Here is a 19,988-nt window from a genome sequence, read left to right on the forward strand (position 1 = left end):
ATTTTAAATAGATTGCATATTCTAAATTTAATCATATCTTGTTAAAAACAATGTTATGAGTAATTAGGTCAATTATTTATGTTTATTCAGTTAACAATCTAAGTATAACACAATGACATGGTATCATTACATGTCTGCCAAAGGGAGACAAACCAAACAGTTTCTGAAAAACTGGAGACCAATTTCTTTACTGAATACAGTATATAAAATCGCATCTGGCATAATTGCAAATAGGATTAAAAAATATTTAGACAAAATAATTCATTCTGATCAAACAGGTTTTATAAAAGGTAGAAATATATCAGAAAACATTCAAACCATTTATGATATTATGCAATATACAGAAGAAGAAAATATTCCAGGGCTACTTCTTCTAATTGACTTTGAGAAAGCTTTCGATTCAATATCCTGGTCATTCATTCAAAAGTCACTCCAATTTTTTAAACTTGGTAATTCTATTCAGAAGTGTTAAATTATTTTACACAAATATTATCAGCAGTCAATCAAGGTGGACACATTTCTGAAACCTTCGATCTTCTTACACCGTGGGTGTCGCCAGGGTGATCCACTATCCCCTTATTTATTTTTGATATGTGCTGAGATATTAGCAATTTTGATAAGAAATAATAAAAATATAAAAGGAATTGAGGTTCTAGAAAAAGAATATAAGATAACTATGTTAGCAGATGATACGTCCCTTATATTGAATGTCAGTGAACAGTCTCTACAAGTAAGTTTAAAAACTTTGAAGTACTTTGCAAAAATATCAGGGCTTCACATCAATTATAGTAAAACACAAGTTATATGGATAGGAAGTAAGAAACATAGTAACCATATTTTGAATGTAGGGGAAGATTTAGAATGGGGAAAAAGCACTTTTAGATTACTTGGTATTGATTTTCATGTTGATTTACAGAAAAGTTTTGATTTAAATTTTAAACAAAAGTTTGAAAATATTAAAAAAAACAATGAAAAACTGGAATCGCAGAAATCTTACCCCACTAGGTCGTCTAACAGTGTTAAAACCCTTCTTCTACCACAGTTAAACCACATTTTTGCTTCACTTCCAAATCCTTCCAAAGCTCAGTTAAAAGAATTGGAAAATACTTTTTTTCTTTTGTTACAGGAAAAAGTAATTACAGAGTTAAAAAAATAATATACATAAAAAATTACAAAGATGGTGGCATAAAAATGGTTAGCATTAAGGATTTTATTATGTCTTTAAAACTTATGTGGATGAAGAAAATTGTGATGCAAAAGAGCAATATATATTCACTTTTAAATTTAGAGATTAAAAAAATAATTTTATGTGGTACAGAATATGTAAAAGGAAAACTGAAATCTATTAATAATTTGTTTTGGAAAGATGTGTTGGAATCATGGGCATATTTTTCAGAAAAAAACTCAGATTCAAAATTTAATGCAGCTATGGAACCACTTTTTTACAACACTAATTTCCTAATTGATAAAAAACCTATTTTCTATAGAAAATGGTATGAAAATAATATTTTTTGTGTTAATGATTTATTGACTGAAGACGGTTCCTTTATGAACTTGATCGCCTTTAATAAAACATACGGTATGAAAGTTCACTTTCTTGAATATAATGGGATCTTGGCAGTTATCAGAGAATGGATAAAAAAAACAAAAAACCCCTTATTAAAATTTAGTTACCCATATATATCCCATCAGCTGTTTTCTTTATTAAATGCAAAAAAATCCAGAAAATTGTATGAAATTTTAAAAGGTAATCAAGAAGAACCTTTAGGGAAAATTGGTTGGAACCGTATCTTTGAGCTGAGTGATGCTGAATGGGAAAATATTTTTTCTCTCCCTTTTAAGCTCACTCAAAATACAAAACTTCAATGGTTTCAGTTTCGAATAAATCATAAAATCCTATGTACAAATTCTTTTCTACATAAAATAAAAAAAAGTGATACTAATATCTGTACTTTCTGTACCAATGAAATTGAAACTATTGAACATATTTTTTGGGGATGTAAAGTAGTGCAGGGCTTATTAGAAGCCTTTTCTACTCTTTGTTTTAGTAGACTTCATAGATATATTACATATTCAAAGAAAGACTTTATATTGGGATCACATGTGAAATCAGAAAAAGTGAAAACTCTTATTGCTCTACAAATAAAGTATTTTATCTTTAGTATGAAATGTGTCAATAACACTCTTTCTTTGAATGGGTTGATGTCCTCCATTAAAGTACTATATGACACTAATAAAGTAATAGCAAAGAAAAATAATGAACAAGAAAAATTTGATGAGGCCTGGGAGTCATGGAAGAATTTATTTAATTGAATCAGTTCTCTCTCTCTCTCTCTCATGTTTTTGTAAAATAATGAAAAATACAATAAATCATAAAAAAAAAGAAAAAAAACCCAATGTTATGATATAATGATTAATTCCTAGCTCTTTGATTGGCTGAGATCCAACATTCTAGAAATCATACTAAGTTTTGTTATACCTTTAAAAATTAGTTCCTATATAAATCTACATGTATACTAAAAAAAGTCTAACATTTCTAATGTTTTACTGAGCGGTCATTAAAAAATTGATGTTTGATGTTGGACCTGACGAGATATATTGGATCGCTTACGTTACACTGTAGGTGAGATAAGCTAAATCTTATTTGCAATCGTTATTATGGAAGCCAGCAAAAGATACATGTGTAACAAAAAAATAAATAAATAAATAAAAGGTATAACAAAACATTTATTGATTGGATTCTTTGGGCAAAATGTGTTTTGTCGACCCCTCAAACCAAACTGTTTGCCTTCGGCTTAACGGCCTCAGGCCAACAGTTTGGCTCTTGGGTCCGACAAAATGCATGTTGCCCTCGAATCCAGTCAATAAATGTATAATGTTCACTGGCACAAGACCTACCCGGTGAACATAAGCATTAATCTTTTCTACATTGGACCAAAAATAGATTGGTAAATTTCAAATTGATATCAAGTTCACCTGCTCCAGACCTCTCACTCCCAGGTAACTGAAATACATGTATTAACATTTTTTTTTCTACAGTGGACCAAAAATAAATGAGGAACTTCCAAATTGAACAACTGGTCATGCTTATTTTTGTGACCACTGCGCTTGGGTAGGACTTCAACAGTTAAGTTTCAATTTAGTTCAATTCTGTCACTGCCCAGCACCAACACCAATGAATGCAAATAAGAATTAGTCGATCCCATCCACAGTGTGGCGTAAGAGGTCCAATATGTTATCAACAGGTCCAATATCTCGCTCTGCCAAACAAATCGATTTGTTTTATAACTGCTCAGACTTTTTCTTATTAAAGATTTATATAAGAACTTATTTTTAAAGGTATTACAAACATGTTTGCTTCAAAGATTTGAATCATTTAATCATACAATAAAACAATTATTGCTGTTTTTTTTAAAGGGGGGGGGGGCAAGATGATGATTGAGCAACTCTCAAAGTACAATATTTACTGAGTGAGTGAAGAGCGAGGTGCATATTGTACTCCACAGGTAGCTAAATCATCCTATTGACCAAAAAAATAGCAATAATTATAGGATAAGAAAAAAAAATATGAATTCGGATGAAACTGTAGTCAAAATACTAATCAACATATGTTGTATTTGCAAACAAGGTCTAAATGAGATTGTTCAAAGCCCTGTAATATCAAATCATTTGTCAGTACATTGCCTCGGCTCGATTCAAAAATGTTCGTATTCAGAACATGTTCTTAAGTACCGAATTATTCGGGAGACATAAATAACGTAGGTAATTTTGGAATATTACTGCATAAATGGGGGAAGCTGACGGTGGAAAAACTTAAGTCATCACATTTGTCATATCGATTAGTAATTTGACATTATTGTTTATAGTCAGTACAGCATCCAAATATGAAACAAATGGCTGACTCTGTGTCTTTTATTTTGAGATTACTTGGATATATATAAATAAAAGTAACAATATATTAATTGATAAAAGAGCCGTTCAAAAGTTAAAATGTTGAATTGAAGGCCACAGCAAAAGTTTTCGTATCATGTAGAAGTTTTTGAATAACTTCAATAAGTACAGAAATATAAAATGATATAAAAAAAGCCCTTAAAACGTCTTTATCGTAAGCAATGGTTACATATAAAGTGTCGAGGAATCAATGGTCTTGATGTTGGAAAATGATTCTAAATTTTATAAGATTCTGTGGAGGATTTGAGAATCCGTATTTACACCATTTCTAGGATACATTATATTGTAGCCCAGTACGTCTGGTGTTTCTCCTTCGCAGCAGTTAATATTTTTGCGAGGAACAGAGATAGGGGCTTGTTAGAGCTAGACTTTTGCAATGTATTTTTTTTTTAAGTTTTGGAATCAAGTATAGGTATGGTAAATAAGTATTTAAAAATTTAAAAAGGTGACGTTAACGACCAGTGATCGATCTCACAAAAATCCTGTCAAACAATACAAATCTTGAATAGGACAAAACACGGACTTCAAGTACGCTCGGGTGCCTAGGATAAATAAAGGAGTACCCCCCTCCCTCCCCGGTCCACTGGGTCACACCCTCCATCGGCTGAAGATAGGTTTTTAAGATATCATTAAATGTATAATATTTCTTTAAAGGGAACATTTATGAAAATTGGAAATTTTATGTTTATATTATAACAGAAAAATATCACAAGTGTTATACAAATATTTGTTGTTCACAAGGAACTTGGCTTCTCTTCTGTTAATCATGCAACATACACGAAATCAAGTCCGGAGAGCTGTTCATACAAAAAAGGGGCACCAATTCTCATTAAATGTTATAGTGAAGTAAAAAAGCTCTCTTTCTTTATTGAAAATTGGTCATTTCAGGCCTTGTTGAAGTATTGTATTAAGTTATACTGTTGAATACATGTTTATTGTTTAATTTCCTGAAATAATTGAAATACAAGTAACTAATTAGTTTTTATATATGAAGGATTAATCATTACAGGATATTCATTTGTCGTTAGATTTTATTAAGCCTCATAATTAAATAATAGCACACTGCTTTAATGGTGATTAGTTGACTACAATGTCTGTCAAGTTATATAATTAATAATTGATTACTTATTTTGATTCATAATATAAAAACTTAGGGTTAGAAGTGAATAGTAGCAATGCAGTGTCGAAGATCACGGGTATTTCACCTGTTCCCGTTTTTTTATTTAAAAAAATGAGAAAATGTGATTTATTGTTGCTAGAGGAATACTGACTGATTAAGTGTGCTGAGCAGAAGCTGAATCTAAAGTATTTTCCTGAAAGGTAAATTTAAACTACTTGCATAAAAGTGTGTCTCTGATTACGTCATTCTCATTAAGTCCTTTCTCATTCTGCAATAGGTAAGAAAGCATGTCAAAGCAAAAAGTAATGTTGCATACAAATTTTATGTATTTAAATTCCATTTTATTTCCAATATCATGTGTTCATATTGCTTTAAAACGATATAAAGTGCCAAAATACCATAAAGCTTTAAATGAGATATGTAAAGTTAGCTACTAGTAACTGGCTACTAGTAACTGGCTATGACAAGTGGGTAAAGTTAGTTACTAGTAACTGGCTACTAGTAACTGACTTAAAATGAGAATAAAGCTAGCTACTAGTAATTTGCTACGACAAGTGGGTAAAGCTAGCTACTAGTAATTAGCTACGACAAGTGGGTAAAGCTAGCTACTAGTAACTGGCTACTAGTAACTGACTTAAAATGAGAATAAAGCTAGCTACTAGTAACTAGCTACGACAAGTGGGTAAAGCTAGCTACTAGTAACTAGCTACTGGTAAAAAACTCAAAATCAGAATAAAGCTAGCTACTAGTAACTAGCTACGGCCAGTGAGTAAAGCTAGCTACTAGTAACTGGCTAAAACATGTCAATAAAGCTAGCTCTAGTAGCTGGCTACTAGAAACTGAATTTAAACGTAGTTCTAGTAACTGGTTACATTACAAATTTTAATTTAAAGAAAAAAATAATGTATTGAATGCCTTTAAAAAATAAATAACAATCTCGTATTTTTGTTTTGCTAGTCAAAATATCTTATATTAAATCATGCTACTTTTGATCTATAGTTGCATTTTAATACTATTGTTGCGTATGCATTTTCAGTTAGTCATATCTTAGAAAAATCGTAAGTGTTCAATTTCTTTTATATATTTCGAAGACATAACTTCCTTCTACTTCTTTTCTTTTTGATTTCACAAACGTTTTTTTTTATTTTGTCACAAGTTGTTTAAAAGGTTTATTGTTCAAAATAAATTTTATATTCTTATCAAAACATATAAAATTTGGTACATTTTGTATAACATAGTCAATAAATACAATGGATATAACAACGTAAATTTGTTTAGTACAGTTTCGTTGAAGTAATTGGGTTCTTTTTAGCTGATATCTACCAATATTGCTAAACATCGATATCCCCTTGGCTTCTCCATATGATCTGGCACTGAATTTACCAAGATATATGTATTGATATCTAAATTAAGCTACTAGTACGTTTTGAGAAATATGAATCATATTCTGGATAAAAGGTTAACATCTTCCAATTTGCAAGAAGCTGGGTATTTAGAGAGCTGATATCTACTGATACAGTTAGTAATATATTTCTTCAAGGTTCTTCAAAGAAAATATGACTGACATTTTACGTTTATTTTTTTTCCATTTCTTCAATTACTAGTACATTTCGTGAGACATACGTAAAGTTTGCGATTCAAATATTAACATCATTGAAGTAACTGGTTCTTACAAAGTTAATATCCAACAGCATTGCTGATGTAAACATCATTGTAGCTTCTCCGCATGATCTGGAAGTAACTAAAATATCTGTAGTGACATCATGCGCGTTTTTGTGACATATGAATCATTATTTGGGTAAAAAGTCAAATACTTGAAGTATTTGGGTATTAAAAGAGCTGATATCTACTGATACAGTTAATAAGAGAATTATTTAAGTTTCTCCACATGACGTATGACTCACGATTTACGATTATCTTTTGTCATCTCTTTAGCTTCTAGTACATTTAATGAGGCATAATTAAAGTTTGCGATTCAAATGTTTACATCATTAAAGTAATTGGGTTTTAACTAAACTAATATCTAACAGTATTGCTGATGTAAACTTCCTCTAAGCTTTTCTACATGATCCGGCACTAAAGTAACCAAGATATCTATAGAGATATACTCAGCTACTAGTACTTTTTTGTGTAACGTAATGCAAGTTTGCGATACAAATTTTGACATCATTGAAGTAACTGGCTTCTTACTTAGCTTATATCTGCTGATATTGTTGATGTAAACCTCCTCTTAGCTTCTCCACATGATCTTGCACTGAAGTAACCAAGATATCTGTAGTGATATCTTTAGCGTAAATCGTCAGTCATGTTTTATGTGGAGAACCTTGAAGAAATTTCTAATTAGCTGTATCAGTAGATATCAGCTCTCTAAATACCCAGCTACTTGAAGGATGTTAATATTTTACCCAAAAATTAATCATATTTCACAAAAAGTACTAGTAGCTAAAGATATCACTACATATATCTTGGTTACTTAAGTGCTGGATCATGTGGAGAAGCTAAGAGAGAGTTTACATCAGCAATATTAGTAGATATCAGCTAAGTAAGAACCCAGTTACTTCAATGATATCAACATTTGTATCCCAAACTTGCATTATATTACACAAAAAGTGCACGTAGCTGAGTATATTACTAAAGATATCTTGTTAACTTCAGTGCCAGATCATTCGGAGAAGCTAAGAGAATGCTTTCATCAGCAATACTTGTAGATATCAGCTTAGTTAGAATCCAGTCACCTCAATGATGGTAATATTTGTATTGCAAACTTTCGTATGCCTCAAGAAATATACTAGTAGCTGAAAAGATAACAAAAGATAAATGTAAATCGTCAGTCATGTTTTATGTGGAGAACCTTGAATGAAATATATGGAGATAACGAACAGTATTCAGGCTCAAAAGTCCATCAAAATTTCTATTTAGCTGTATCAGTAGATAACACCTCTCTTAATACCCAGCTTCTTGAGGCTGGTAACATTTTACCCAAAAATTGATTCACATTTCACAAAACGCGCTAGTAGCTGAAGATATCACTACAGATATCTTTGCAACTTCAGTGCAAGATCATGTGGAGAACCAAACAGGAAGTTTATATCAGCAATATAAGTAGATATTAGCTAAATAAGAATCCAGTTACTTCAATGATATCAACATTTGTATCCCAAACTTGCATTATATTACACAAAAAGTACGAGTAGCTGAGTATATCACTACACATATCTTGGTAACTTCAGTGCCAGATCATCGGACGGAATAGATGTCTTCGAAATTTATAAAAGAAACGGCACACTAAAGGTATTTCTAAGATATGACTAATTCAAAACGCTTACGGAATGATAGTATTAAACTGCAAGTAGAGATTAAAAGTAGCATATTTTAATATAAGATATTTTGACTGGCGAAACAAAAATAAGAGATTGTATTCATTTTTTTTTAAATGCATTTAATACATTACTTTTATTTTCTTCAAATTAATATTTGTAATTTAGCCAGTTACTAGAAGCTATGTACCTTTACTCACATTGCAAGCCTGTAACTAGTAGCTAGCTTTACTCACATGTTGTAGCCAGCTACTAATAGCTAGCTTCATTCACATTTTAAGTCAGATACTAGTAGCCAATTACTAGTAGCTAACTTTACCCACTTATCGTAGCCAGTTACTAGTAGCCAACTTTACCAACTTGTCGTAACTACATGTAGCTACTAGTAGCCAGTTACTAGTAGCTTACTAGTAGCCAGTTACTAGTAGCCAACTTTACCCACTTTTAAATGAGTGTCTGGAGAGCAACAATTTTAATACATTTGGTGTCGCCTTTGGTGTCGGTGGCATCTGTAGATATTGTAGCTAAATGACACTCTTTAAAAATAGATATTCAAACTAATTTTGCAAATATGAAAATCATATCTACTTCCACCTAATTTGAAAAAAAGTGTGCTACAAATGTAAATAAATAAATACACGTGTAAATAAAAAAAAAATTAACAAAACACAAAAGTTGAAACTTTCTTTAGGTAATTATTATCGTAAAATGCCAAGATGAGTGGTAATTTGATAGATATACATAATAATATACATGGTAATACATGGTCCATTAATATAGATCTCTCCGGTTAAGATATCGTAATCAAGAGGGAGAAAAAAAAAACGATTGAATAAGAAACTAAGCGAAAAAGAATATATGTATTTCTTTTCGTTACACGGAATATAATTTAACAAACGTTTTCTTATGCTAAATTGGAACAATAATAAGAAAAATGTCATTTATAATTTCCTAAAGTAAAAAAAAAAGTTTTATTACAATTCTCACGTAAAATCGGTTTAATTTGCTGTAAGTTGCGTCATGCTTCATGCAATTAAACATTCACTAAATTATTTCAATCTTTGTATATGTGTTTTACCGTAAAACATTAAGAGGTTTTCTCACGTTACACCAAATCATTAGTTAACTATAATGATAAAATCATTTGTTGTAGTATTAAGGACTATTTTCCATTTTTGAGGCGAATAAATACTTTATATAAGGATGTGTGAAAGTTTAAACTATAAAGTTTTCTCCATGCATGGTAATACAACCATCTGACGATAATTTACAAAGAGGAAAAAGATATGTGTTGTTAAACTGTCGACCACAGGATAAAGATCTTTCTTTTATTAAAATTACAGAGAGGTGAACCTCTGCTGTGCAATGTGTCCTAGGGATATATCAAGGAAGATAAGCATCAATTTATAAGCCATTTCATATATACATGGTAAGAAAACTTTAAAATCCTGATGTTTATTTATATTTTTAATTTACATTGCATCAGTAATAATCAAATTTGCAGGTAACTAAATTAAGTCAATTCCTTATTCAGATGATATTCCTTCGCTAATATCCTCCCGAGACATGAAAAAAAAATTGCAGAAATCATGAAAAGAGGGAAAAACCCATTGGCAAACATCTATCATTTTGTTCAGAACAAGACTATAAGTTAAACTGCAATTAAATATCACGTACATATTGTCAATTGACAAATTCTAAATCTAAATGGTAGTGTTCGAAAGAGGATCAAAAGAAAGAAATGCACATACAAAAATTAATTAGAGCAAAATAAATATATTTTATTTAAAAAAAAAAATTTTGTTTTTTTTCCACATCATTCATTTTTCTAAAAGACATTAATTTTTTCCCCCTTTCCTATTTCCCATTTATGTATCTAAAGTTCTAAACAAAATGATGATAATAGTAGCTATATCAAAATATTATAATGTTGGGTTATAAGACAAAACACCTTTTTGATAAAGGCATCTCTTGGCATTTTTTCTTTTCCTATTTGTAGACACAATGATGAATTCAAGTGGCAGAGCTGTTGACACACAGAACATCCAGTATGATCCAGTAGACGTTGGTACCAAACCCTCCATTGTATTTCTTGTCTTTCTCATGGTCATTGGTACTGTAGCCAACGGTCATGTTTTCGGAATCTTTCTTTATCGTTATAAAAGTAGGTCAACATATGTCACCTTCGTTCTTGCCCTTGCTTTAATTGACCTGCTCATCTGTGTTTGTGATCTTCCATTAGAAATATTGGATCTGAGTTACCCGTATAACTTTTTTAGTGAGGTAGGATGTAAACTTTACAAGGTAGTGAGTGCAACATTGATTTTAAGCTCTGTATTTACTTTGACTCTCTTGTCACGTGATCGTTTTAAAAGAATTCGCCATCCTTTAAATCCACAATGGTCGAATTCCACATGTAGACGGTATATAGGAGCAGTGATATTGCTATCATTCATTCTCTCTGCTCCTGTAATTTACATCCATGGTCTACATGTGGTGAAAATCTCTGACGGTACTGAAGTCGAAAAGTGTTTCTTTGAAGACGACATTGACGAAAAATTAAACCTTCCTTTAATACATCTCTCTGTAATTTACCTGATATTCATTGTATGTTTGCTCATTCTAATCGTGAATTATACTTGCATATGGATCACTGTTTATCATCGCAGAAGGTTGTTCCAACGAGCAGGCAATAAAAGAGAAACGTTATCAAATGTCAGCAATGAATTTCGAAATTTTTTACCTTCATCTGCAGTTACTGGAGGTCCTGATCAGGTCGTCTCCGAAAACCCTTTAGGCGATTCAATAGAAATTGACTTGAAACAGAGAAAAATCGACAATATTCACAATTTCAAGGGAACGAGGAAGGTTTCCGGAAGATTAAGATCAATGAATGTGGTACCAAAAATTCAGAAGAAGAGAAAAGTGTTACTTGGCAATCATCGCTCAACAGTTATCATGTTTATTATAACTTCCATCTTCATTTTCGTCTTCCTACCTTATCTTGTGCTAGGGGTATTTTTATGTTTAAAAGAAAACTTTAAAGATAACATGAACGAGGTAGAATTAAGTGTATATCGTCTTTCGATGCGACTCATGTTTGTTAACAACATTGTAAATTGTTTTGTGTATGGTATTTTCGATCCCAGATTCAAAAAGGTCTGTAAAGAATTTTATAAAACTTGCTTCTGATTTATCAATTTAGAAATGTATATCCATGTATAATTATTCAGAATATTACTCAGATTTTAGAAGTATAGCTTCCTTAGTAACTGTATATTTAAAAAAATTAAAATTTCCAAAAACGATCGGGATGATGTCTTTAATTATACCCTTTGTTTAGAAATAAAATGTACACAAATCTATCTGCATTTGTCCATGTTTAGAACCCTACCCGCATTCTTGGCTTTTTTAAGACATGAAAGGAATATTGCAGATTATTTTTAAATTATTTGAGAAATCCAAACCACTTACGGAGAAAACACAAAAAGTGAAGATAAATTTATTTTGTTAACTTCTTCGCCTTAACTTACTTGGCCCAAAATTTTTTGATCAAAAATTTTCTGTTTCTTTCTGCATGTCAGTTATCAGTTTAAAATTTTAAATACTTCAACTTTAATTTTTACCAAACTAGCAGAATCCATTTTTGGCCAATTAAAAAAAATATGTAATGGAGAGTCACGACTCTTTTTCAGGGAGAGATAATTTGCAACTAATGAAAATAGGGTGGAGATGAAAGTTTAACAAATATATTCGAATTAATTGTAAAATCTTCTTCTCAAGAGTACAAGAACAATAATAAATCATGTAAATATGTCTACATCCCTAATTTTTGTTGACTTTTGACTGTAAAGCAGAATTAACTTTCTGTTTGTTTGTTTTTTTTTAAATAATTCTATGAAAATTGTTCCATCTTATGATTGTATATATGTTCTTTTATTACAATAGCATATCAAGATTTCAAGCAGTTTTAACACTCAAAGAATCTAGAAATATACTTATTTTTGTTGCATGAATAATTCATGGTCTGCAAGCTAATAATTTTCCTTTATGTATTATTTTAACGCTAAGGGCATTGATTTTGTTTGAACATATTTCATTGTAATTCATGATAATCAAGGGATTAATCACAAGTTCTGGAAACTTATTACGCCCCCTCCATAAATGCTAAAGGCGTTATTTAACGCAGTACTTTTAATTTTCTCTTATTTAATACAAACTAAATGTTTTATTTTTCATTAAAATATATCCTCTTAAATATATTTTATCCTAAACAGAAGTTTTTTTTTAATATTTTGACACCGTGTATTTATTACATATCTGAAATTTCAAATATTTGTGGAGTGTATATGCTTCTCAAAGAACTGAAACACACAAGGCTTACAGGTTAAAAATAGTTTGACCAAAAATTGTTTACTTGTATATCAGTTTTGTTAATCATTTATGCATGTAAATTCCTATATCCATAAACAAATACCAAATTAAGTCTTTAAGAGCATGGGCCAAAAAGTTTAGAAAAATTTCGAAACTGAAAAAAATCAAACCCTTAAAAGTTTTCTTTTAAACATATACACCATTACGCTACATTCTCATAAGTATTGAAAGTATCCATTTATGAAATACTACGCAAGACTGAACAAAATTTTGATATATCTAATTTTCTACAATATATAGAATTCTTTCGTGTACAGGTAGGTATGTCTTTGTTCCTTTTTATTGGCTCTGTATCTTCAAATTGCTAGTAAAACCTCAATTTGTCGATTTACGAAAACATAAGGCAGAACCTGTTTTATTCCTTTATGTTACATAAAAAATTGAAGTCCCGTCATTCCGGGTCTTTCACAAACTAGATTTAATGTCATTAATGAATTGAATGACAAATTGGTCAAAGTTTGTGTCTCACCGACGAAAATGAAATGCAGTTATTTCTTGTTGTTCAGGTTCAGTTCGAAAACTGTTATTTCTTTTTCCATTCTAAGCATTGTTTAAACCAGTTTAATGCCCTTTGAATGATAAAAACATAGAAAGAAAGACAAAACGCTAAAGTGAAAAAAAAAATTAATTTGAATCTGTGCAATGGAAGATTCAATATACCTAGGGCATACTTCCCCAGACATTAATTAATAGTTTCTCTTATTTTTATTACATGACTATATATACATGTATGCAATAAAATGACTAAAAGTCCTACTGAGTAGAGGAAAAAAAATAGAAAAGTTGAAAAAAATAATACATTTGGAACGCTTCCTGCTGATTTGATTACTCTACTCCTTATCTAAATGTGTACAATGCATATTTTGTAAAATCAGAATATTTATTAAAAAAAATCAATACAGAGACTGATGCTTTAAAAATGTGGTAACAAAACCGTTATGAAAATTAAAAAAAAATGGTATCCCCTTATCTATGTCGTGTATACTGCAAATTTGAAAAATCAGATTAAATTTAATTACATTAAAAATATCATTACAGAGACAGATGCTTTATAAAATGTGGTAACAAAACCTTTATGAAAATTAAAACATCAATGGTACAAAAGAGGTAAAACAAACTATGGAAATGTTTTTATGCCCCCGTATCGAAGATTCGGGGGTATATAGTTTTTGCCCTGTCCGTCCGTCTGTCTGTCTGTTTGTCCGCAAGAACTTTAACATTGCCCATAACTTTTGATTGTTTGGAGCTATGACTTTCATTTTTCACATGTGTATTCCTTGTGACTAGGCCTTTCTTTGGGTACTACCATATTTGACCTTTTGACTTTGAACTTTACCCAACTTTAACCTTGGCCATAACTTTTAAACAATTGGTGCTAAGGCTTTCATACTTCACATGTGTAATCCTTGTGACAAGACCTTCCTTTGGATACCAATAACTTTGACTCTTTGACCTTGGAGTTTGACCTACTTTTGAAAAACTTCATACTTGGCCGAATCTTTTGAAGCGTTGGTGCTAGGGCATTCATACTTGACATATGTCATCCTTATGACAAGACCTTCCTTTGGATACCAACAACTTTGAACCTTTGACCTTGACCTTGGATTTTGGCCTACTTTTGGAAAACTTTATTCTTGGACATAACTTTTGAAAAGTTGGTGCTAGGGCTTTCATATTTAACATGTTTTTTTCCCCTTGTGACAAGATCTTCCTTTGGATACTAACAATTGTAATCAATTGAACTTGACCTTGGAGTTTGACCTACTTTTGAAAAACTTTAACCTTTTCCAGTTTATTTAAAGGTTGCTGCTAGGGCTTTCATATTTCACAGGTATATTTTTCGAGACAAGACCTTACTTTGGGTACCAACATTTTTGATTTGCATTTGAGAAAGTTTAATCTTTGCTATAAGTTGCCATACGGAGGCATCAGTGTTTCACAAACACATCTTGTTTGGACTTGTATTTGTTGAGTTGCTGTAAAAGGGGCTGCTTACTTCTCAATGGCACCTGATCCACCTCAGAGGTCTGTGTTAAATAGACTTGAGTAAGATCACTGTTCGTTTTCTTCAAATTTCATTTTGCAAATTCTGTGATCGTTATAATGACCTTGTGTATAAAAACAACCTATCATTTGGTCTTTAAGCCAAGTAGAATCTAGACTTTGATAACCTTAGGTCAATTAGATTTTTATGAAAATTTCAACAATTTTTCAGTGACAACAGGCATAAAATACACTTTTCATTTTAAAAACTGTTTTAACAGTACGCTTGAGCTTGAGAAAAAAAAAACAACCCACAATTATGCCTAACACTTTTAAAATAAATGTGTTTTATCCTTGCAATAACATTTTATAACAGTTTTCGATAACACAAGATGACACACATAAAAGTTATAACATTTAAATATTTTTTTTAAAAAATTGAACAAAATACTTATGAACGAAAATGAAATATTGAGATTATTACATTTGCAAAATGTATTAGACATTCATCGATGATTTATGCTAAATATCAGGTATGTGTATGGATTTCCTAGTCGGGTTCTTCTATACATCTACAGTTTTGTTTCCTTTTGTTTCTTTGTTTGATGAATTTCGAGAATTTTTCACTCATAGTGAGACGCCACCAATTGCCGTTGGAGGGCTGCAAACTTAGACCTGTACTCGGCACTTACAGCATTTGAGCAGTGAGGGATTTGGGCCTCAGTCTCCTTGTCACACAGTGGATTCGAACCCGCGATAAGGATCATCTCCTTACTCTCTGACTATAGAGCAAACGCTCTAACCACTGCGCCTCGTGGGCGACTTTTGCTTTCTAGACAAGCGTTTTTATCAAACAACGAAAATGACTATGAATAGTTATGATCTGGATTTATGTTTCAAAGTTCAAATCAGACGGAAATTAAAGATATGAATGACTGCAATTTAGGTTAATAGATTGACGAAGAGCTGGCATACATTTCGACTCTGAGATCTGAAGATTGGCTCATAACTACATAAACCAAATTTAACAAGTATATTATCGATATTGCATGTACAGTATACGGTTGTATCGGTATACCTTACATTCAGAGTTACTTTTTATTTTCTAAAGATAAACTGTGTTTCCAGAAGAACTTTTCTCAAATAGATTTTCAGATAATCTTATCCAGAATTCAAATAGGTATCTCTTTACTTCTGCAGAATAGTACATTGTTATTTGTCTTACGGGGCACCTGAACTTTTCTGGATCCGCTGAAGATATTGTATGAAAGAAAAAAAAAGATCGAATAAAGAACTAATTATAAACGATATAGGACACGATATGTTTCCTTCTTTTGAGAACAGGATTTAACTATTTTTCATTCACACTTTATTTCAAATAATAAAACAATTTAACTAAATATTATTTACCTATAAAGTAAAAGAAGTTAAACTGCATTCCCACGATAAAAACGGATCACAAGCAAGAAAATTGCATCATCCGTGTGTGGGTACTGTGGATACTTTACTTTACACTGCCTTTAAATATCAGTGGAACTTTTAATATTAAAGGTACATTTAAACCTTTTTAAATGTATTAAACCATAAAAATAAAGAAGGTTTCTTACGTTTCATAAAATCATTAAGTTAAAATAATGATAAAAATTATTCTTTGAAATTTATGATATAAAAGGCAATTACTAATTCTTAATATGAATTAACTGTAAATGAAGAAACGTAAAAAGTTAAGGAAAGATATATTAGTCTCTGATAAGTGTGGCAATACAACCAACTGCTGAACACTATTTTATATAAAAAAGCCATTAGGTATGTGATACACATGCATTTTATCATTGTTTTTTTAAATATGTCGAACACTAAAAATAGAAACAGAGTTACAATAGTTTGGAAATTTTCCGGATAAATAGACTCTTATATTTTTATTCTTGAATTTCTGACAGGTTGGACCTCTGTTGTACAAAATGCTTTGGGGATATATCAAAATGAGTCAATAAGTTGTTTCATATAAAAGAAAACTTTGAAATTGTGAAGTGTATTAAATCTTATTTCTAAGTGACAGTGCATCAAAAAATAAATAATTAAATTCTGGTAGATCGTTTCCTTTTTAAGATATTATCCCCTGGGCTGAACAGGTTTCCTACAAATATGATGTTAAACTTTCAAAGTAAAGCAAATAAGGAAATGAAGATTTATCATCTTTTCGCGAATGGATTTAATTTAAGCTTCAGTTGCATGTCAAATACATATCCTCAAATGATAAATTCGACGAATGCTGGTGTCCGGATGATTAAAAAAAAGATGAAAAGATGCTTACAGATATAAAAATAATAAGATCTAATGAACATTCAATGGACTTCGACTTTATATGTCGCCATTCATACTTCCCATTTGCATATTTTAATATAGGGATTAAAATTGTATTCAAAGCAAAATATAATAAAAGAGATAATGAAAAATCATGTTTTCGAAATTGATTTTTTACAAGCAAGTCTTTATTTTATTTTTTTTACCCTGTTCATGGATAGAATAATGAATCCGAGTAGCAAATCTGTTGACACACAGGATTTAAAGTTTGACCCTGTAGATGTCGGTACCACGCCCTCCATTGTTTTTCTAGTCATTTTAATGATTACTGAAACAATAGCCAACGATCATTTTTTCGGAATCTTTCTTTTACATTATAAGAGTAACAGTAAGGCAACATAATTATGTCACCTTCGTTCTTTCCCCAGCTTCCATTGAACTACTAATCTGTGTTAGTGATCTTCCTTCAGAGATATGAATCTGAATTACATGTACATTGTACCCGGCGTATAACTTTTATAGTGGGACAGGATGTAAACTTTACTAGGTAGTTTGTGCAACATTGAATTTTAGTTCTATATTTACTTTGATTCTCTTGTCAAGTGATCGTTATAAAAGAATTCTCCATCCTCTAGGTCCACAATGGTTGAATTCCACATGTAGACGATATGTAGCAGCAGTGATAACATTTCTTCTCTCTGCTCCCATTATTTACATCCACGGTCTACATGTGGCTGACGGTACTCGAGCAATGTTTCTTTGGAGATGACATTGACGAAAAATTTAATCTACCTTTAATACATCTTTCTATTTTTTACCTGATATTTATTGTTTGTTTGATCATCTTAATCGTGAATTATACTAGTCTTGCATATGGATCACTATTTATCACCTCAAAATGCTGTTTTATCAAGCAGGCAATGAAAGAGAACGTACAATATTATCAGATAAATACCAATAAGTTTCGAACTGGTACACCTATTGCAGCTTCTGATAAGGTCGTCTCCGCAAATTCTGTCTGCAGTTCAATAGAAATTGACTTAATATATGGAAGGAAAATGGACAGTTCTTTTCACAGTTTGATGGAGTTTTCCGGAGGATTACGATCAATGAATATAGTACTGAAAATTAAAATGAAAAGAAAAGAGTTGGTTGGACAATTATCGTTCAGCTGTTAGCATGTTTGTTATCACAGCTTTCTTCATTTTCGCCTTCCTACCTTATCTTGTGCTTGAAGTATTTCCATGTTGAAAGAAAACTTTAAAGCTAATATGAATGAGATAGAACTAAGTGTATATCTCCTGATATTTTTCGCCTTTCGATGTGACTGATATTTGTCAACAACGTTGTAAATTGTTTTGTGTATGGCATTTTCGACCCTAGATAAAGAAGGCCTGTAAAGAATTTGACAAAAAATGCTTAAGATTTTTTAAGTTTCGAAATGTACTCATTGTCAAAGGAATATTACTAAGCTTTCTTGTCTAGGTACAATTTTACTTGCAAATAGGTTTCCTTTTTGTAAACACAACTTTCCCCCCTTACTTTTCATTGTTATATACATGCTGGTTTTATACATAACGAGAAAGTTTTATTTGTCAGTTCTTTCAAATATGTAAAGAAGTTATAACCCACAATCGACGATAGTAAGAGTTATAAAAAAAAGACTATTTTGTCGCTGGTCACGCTTCTATTTCATTAAAAGAAAACTTCTCGATTAGTATGATTAAATAAAGTAACATCCTGGTAATTTTGATGAAATTCAACGCTATGCAAAAATAAAGGAAAATCTAGTTACTAAATTTAACGCTCACTTGTATAAGGCAAGCTACCGACCAGGAAAAATTAGCATCTAAACGGAATGTCACGTTCTGTTCAGTCAGACACAACAAGATTTTTTTTTTCTATTTACATTTTTTTTTATCTATATATAAATAAAATCAGTATTAACAATATTTACACCATATTTATACAGTTATAATTTACAATATGTATATCTTAAAAGTCTCTTTCAATCCACGTCATCCTGGTGTTCGCTCACAACCACGTCCATACACGCCTCGTTTCACGACGGACTCCCGCCAACTGATTCCCAGTGGGTCTCCGGTCTGTTGAACGTCATTGTCAACACACATATGACTAGATATTATCAGGATTATATCAGGAACCTTTAAATTAAATAACATTTTTAAGTCACAGGTTACGTATACCTAAAAAAAGACAAGTCACCATTGACTATCATTGCACAAATGGCACACCGTACAAACAGTAAATCTAACCAAACACTGTTATATATTTAGACAGCGTTAAGAATACACAATTTCTTAACACAAGTTGTTTTAACAACTAAACCCACGACACCGACTGTATAAGCGGCAAAACAAAATACATTGCGTGCGTACATAACTTAGTACATGCACAAAACCAGAACATTACACGCATGAGTAACTCTACTCAGCAAAACTTGTATACGTAAACAGTAACAAAAACATTATTTAACCCGTTTTCTTACAAAGTTAACAAATCTTAATGCAATATCAAAATACTAAATCATAAGAAAATTTAACTTACCCCTCATGGAGAAATGGTTACCGTTGTAATAAACTAACTATCTATACATCTTGGATTGTACGTCAAGCATTTAAAAAGTATGAAAACGTGGACCCCGGCTACCTGGTCAGCAATGCAGCGATTTAAATACTCCAAATACAATAGGCCGTAACTGACCGATGCCTGCAATTTCTAAATTTGAGGTTCATTACAGGTAACAGAATAAAGAGGATCCGTAAAGGAAAAATAGGTAAAAATCATAAACATAAATAAAACAATAATCGGGATTAAATTTTGATTGTGACACGGAATACCTACCGCTTTTCTCATCA

At 31.2% G+C, this 19,988-nt stretch overlaps 1 protein-coding gene and 1 pseudogene across 1 annotated transcript; both read left to right on the forward strand.

Annotated features, from left to right (window-relative positions):
• The first annotated feature begins 10,392 nt into the window (after positions 1-10,392).
• On the forward strand, positions 10,393-11,580 carry LOC133181328 (neuromedin-B receptor-like). Its single transcript, XM_061315849.1, has 2 exons — positions 10,393-10,962; positions 11,236-11,580. The coding sequence occupies exons 1-2, from the start codon at positions 10,393-10,395 to the stop codon at positions 11,578-11,580; spliced, it is 915 nt and encodes a 304-aa protein (XP_061171833.1).
• Positions 11,581-17,334: 5,754 nt separating this feature from the next.
• On the forward strand, positions 17,335-18,287 carry LOC133181339 (kappa-type opioid receptor-like; annotated as a pseudogene).
• The last annotated feature ends 1,701 nt before the right edge of the window (positions 18,288-19,988 follow it).

Source organism: Saccostrea echinata, unplaced genomic scaffold, assembly GCF_033153115.1.
Source record: "Saccostrea echinata isolate AGI-Se365-2 ecotype Australia unplaced genomic scaffold, CSIRO_AGI_Sech_v1 ptg000001l, whole genome shotgun sequence".
Lineage (NCBI taxonomy): Eukaryota > Metazoa > Mollusca > Bivalvia > Ostreida > Ostreidae > Saccostrea > Saccostrea echinata.

What these genes read in the sequence shown, in the direction of transcription:
- LOC133181328 (XM_061315849.1), top strand. Translation starts at nt 10,393, where the DNA reads ATGATGAATTCAAGTGGCAGAGCTGTTGACACACAGAACATCCAGTAT. An exon ending in AAAAATTAAACCTTCCTTTA is followed by an intron (nt 10,963 to 11,235) that starts ATACATCTCTCT and finishes GACAATATTCAC; the next exon opens with AATTTCAAGGGAACGAGGAA.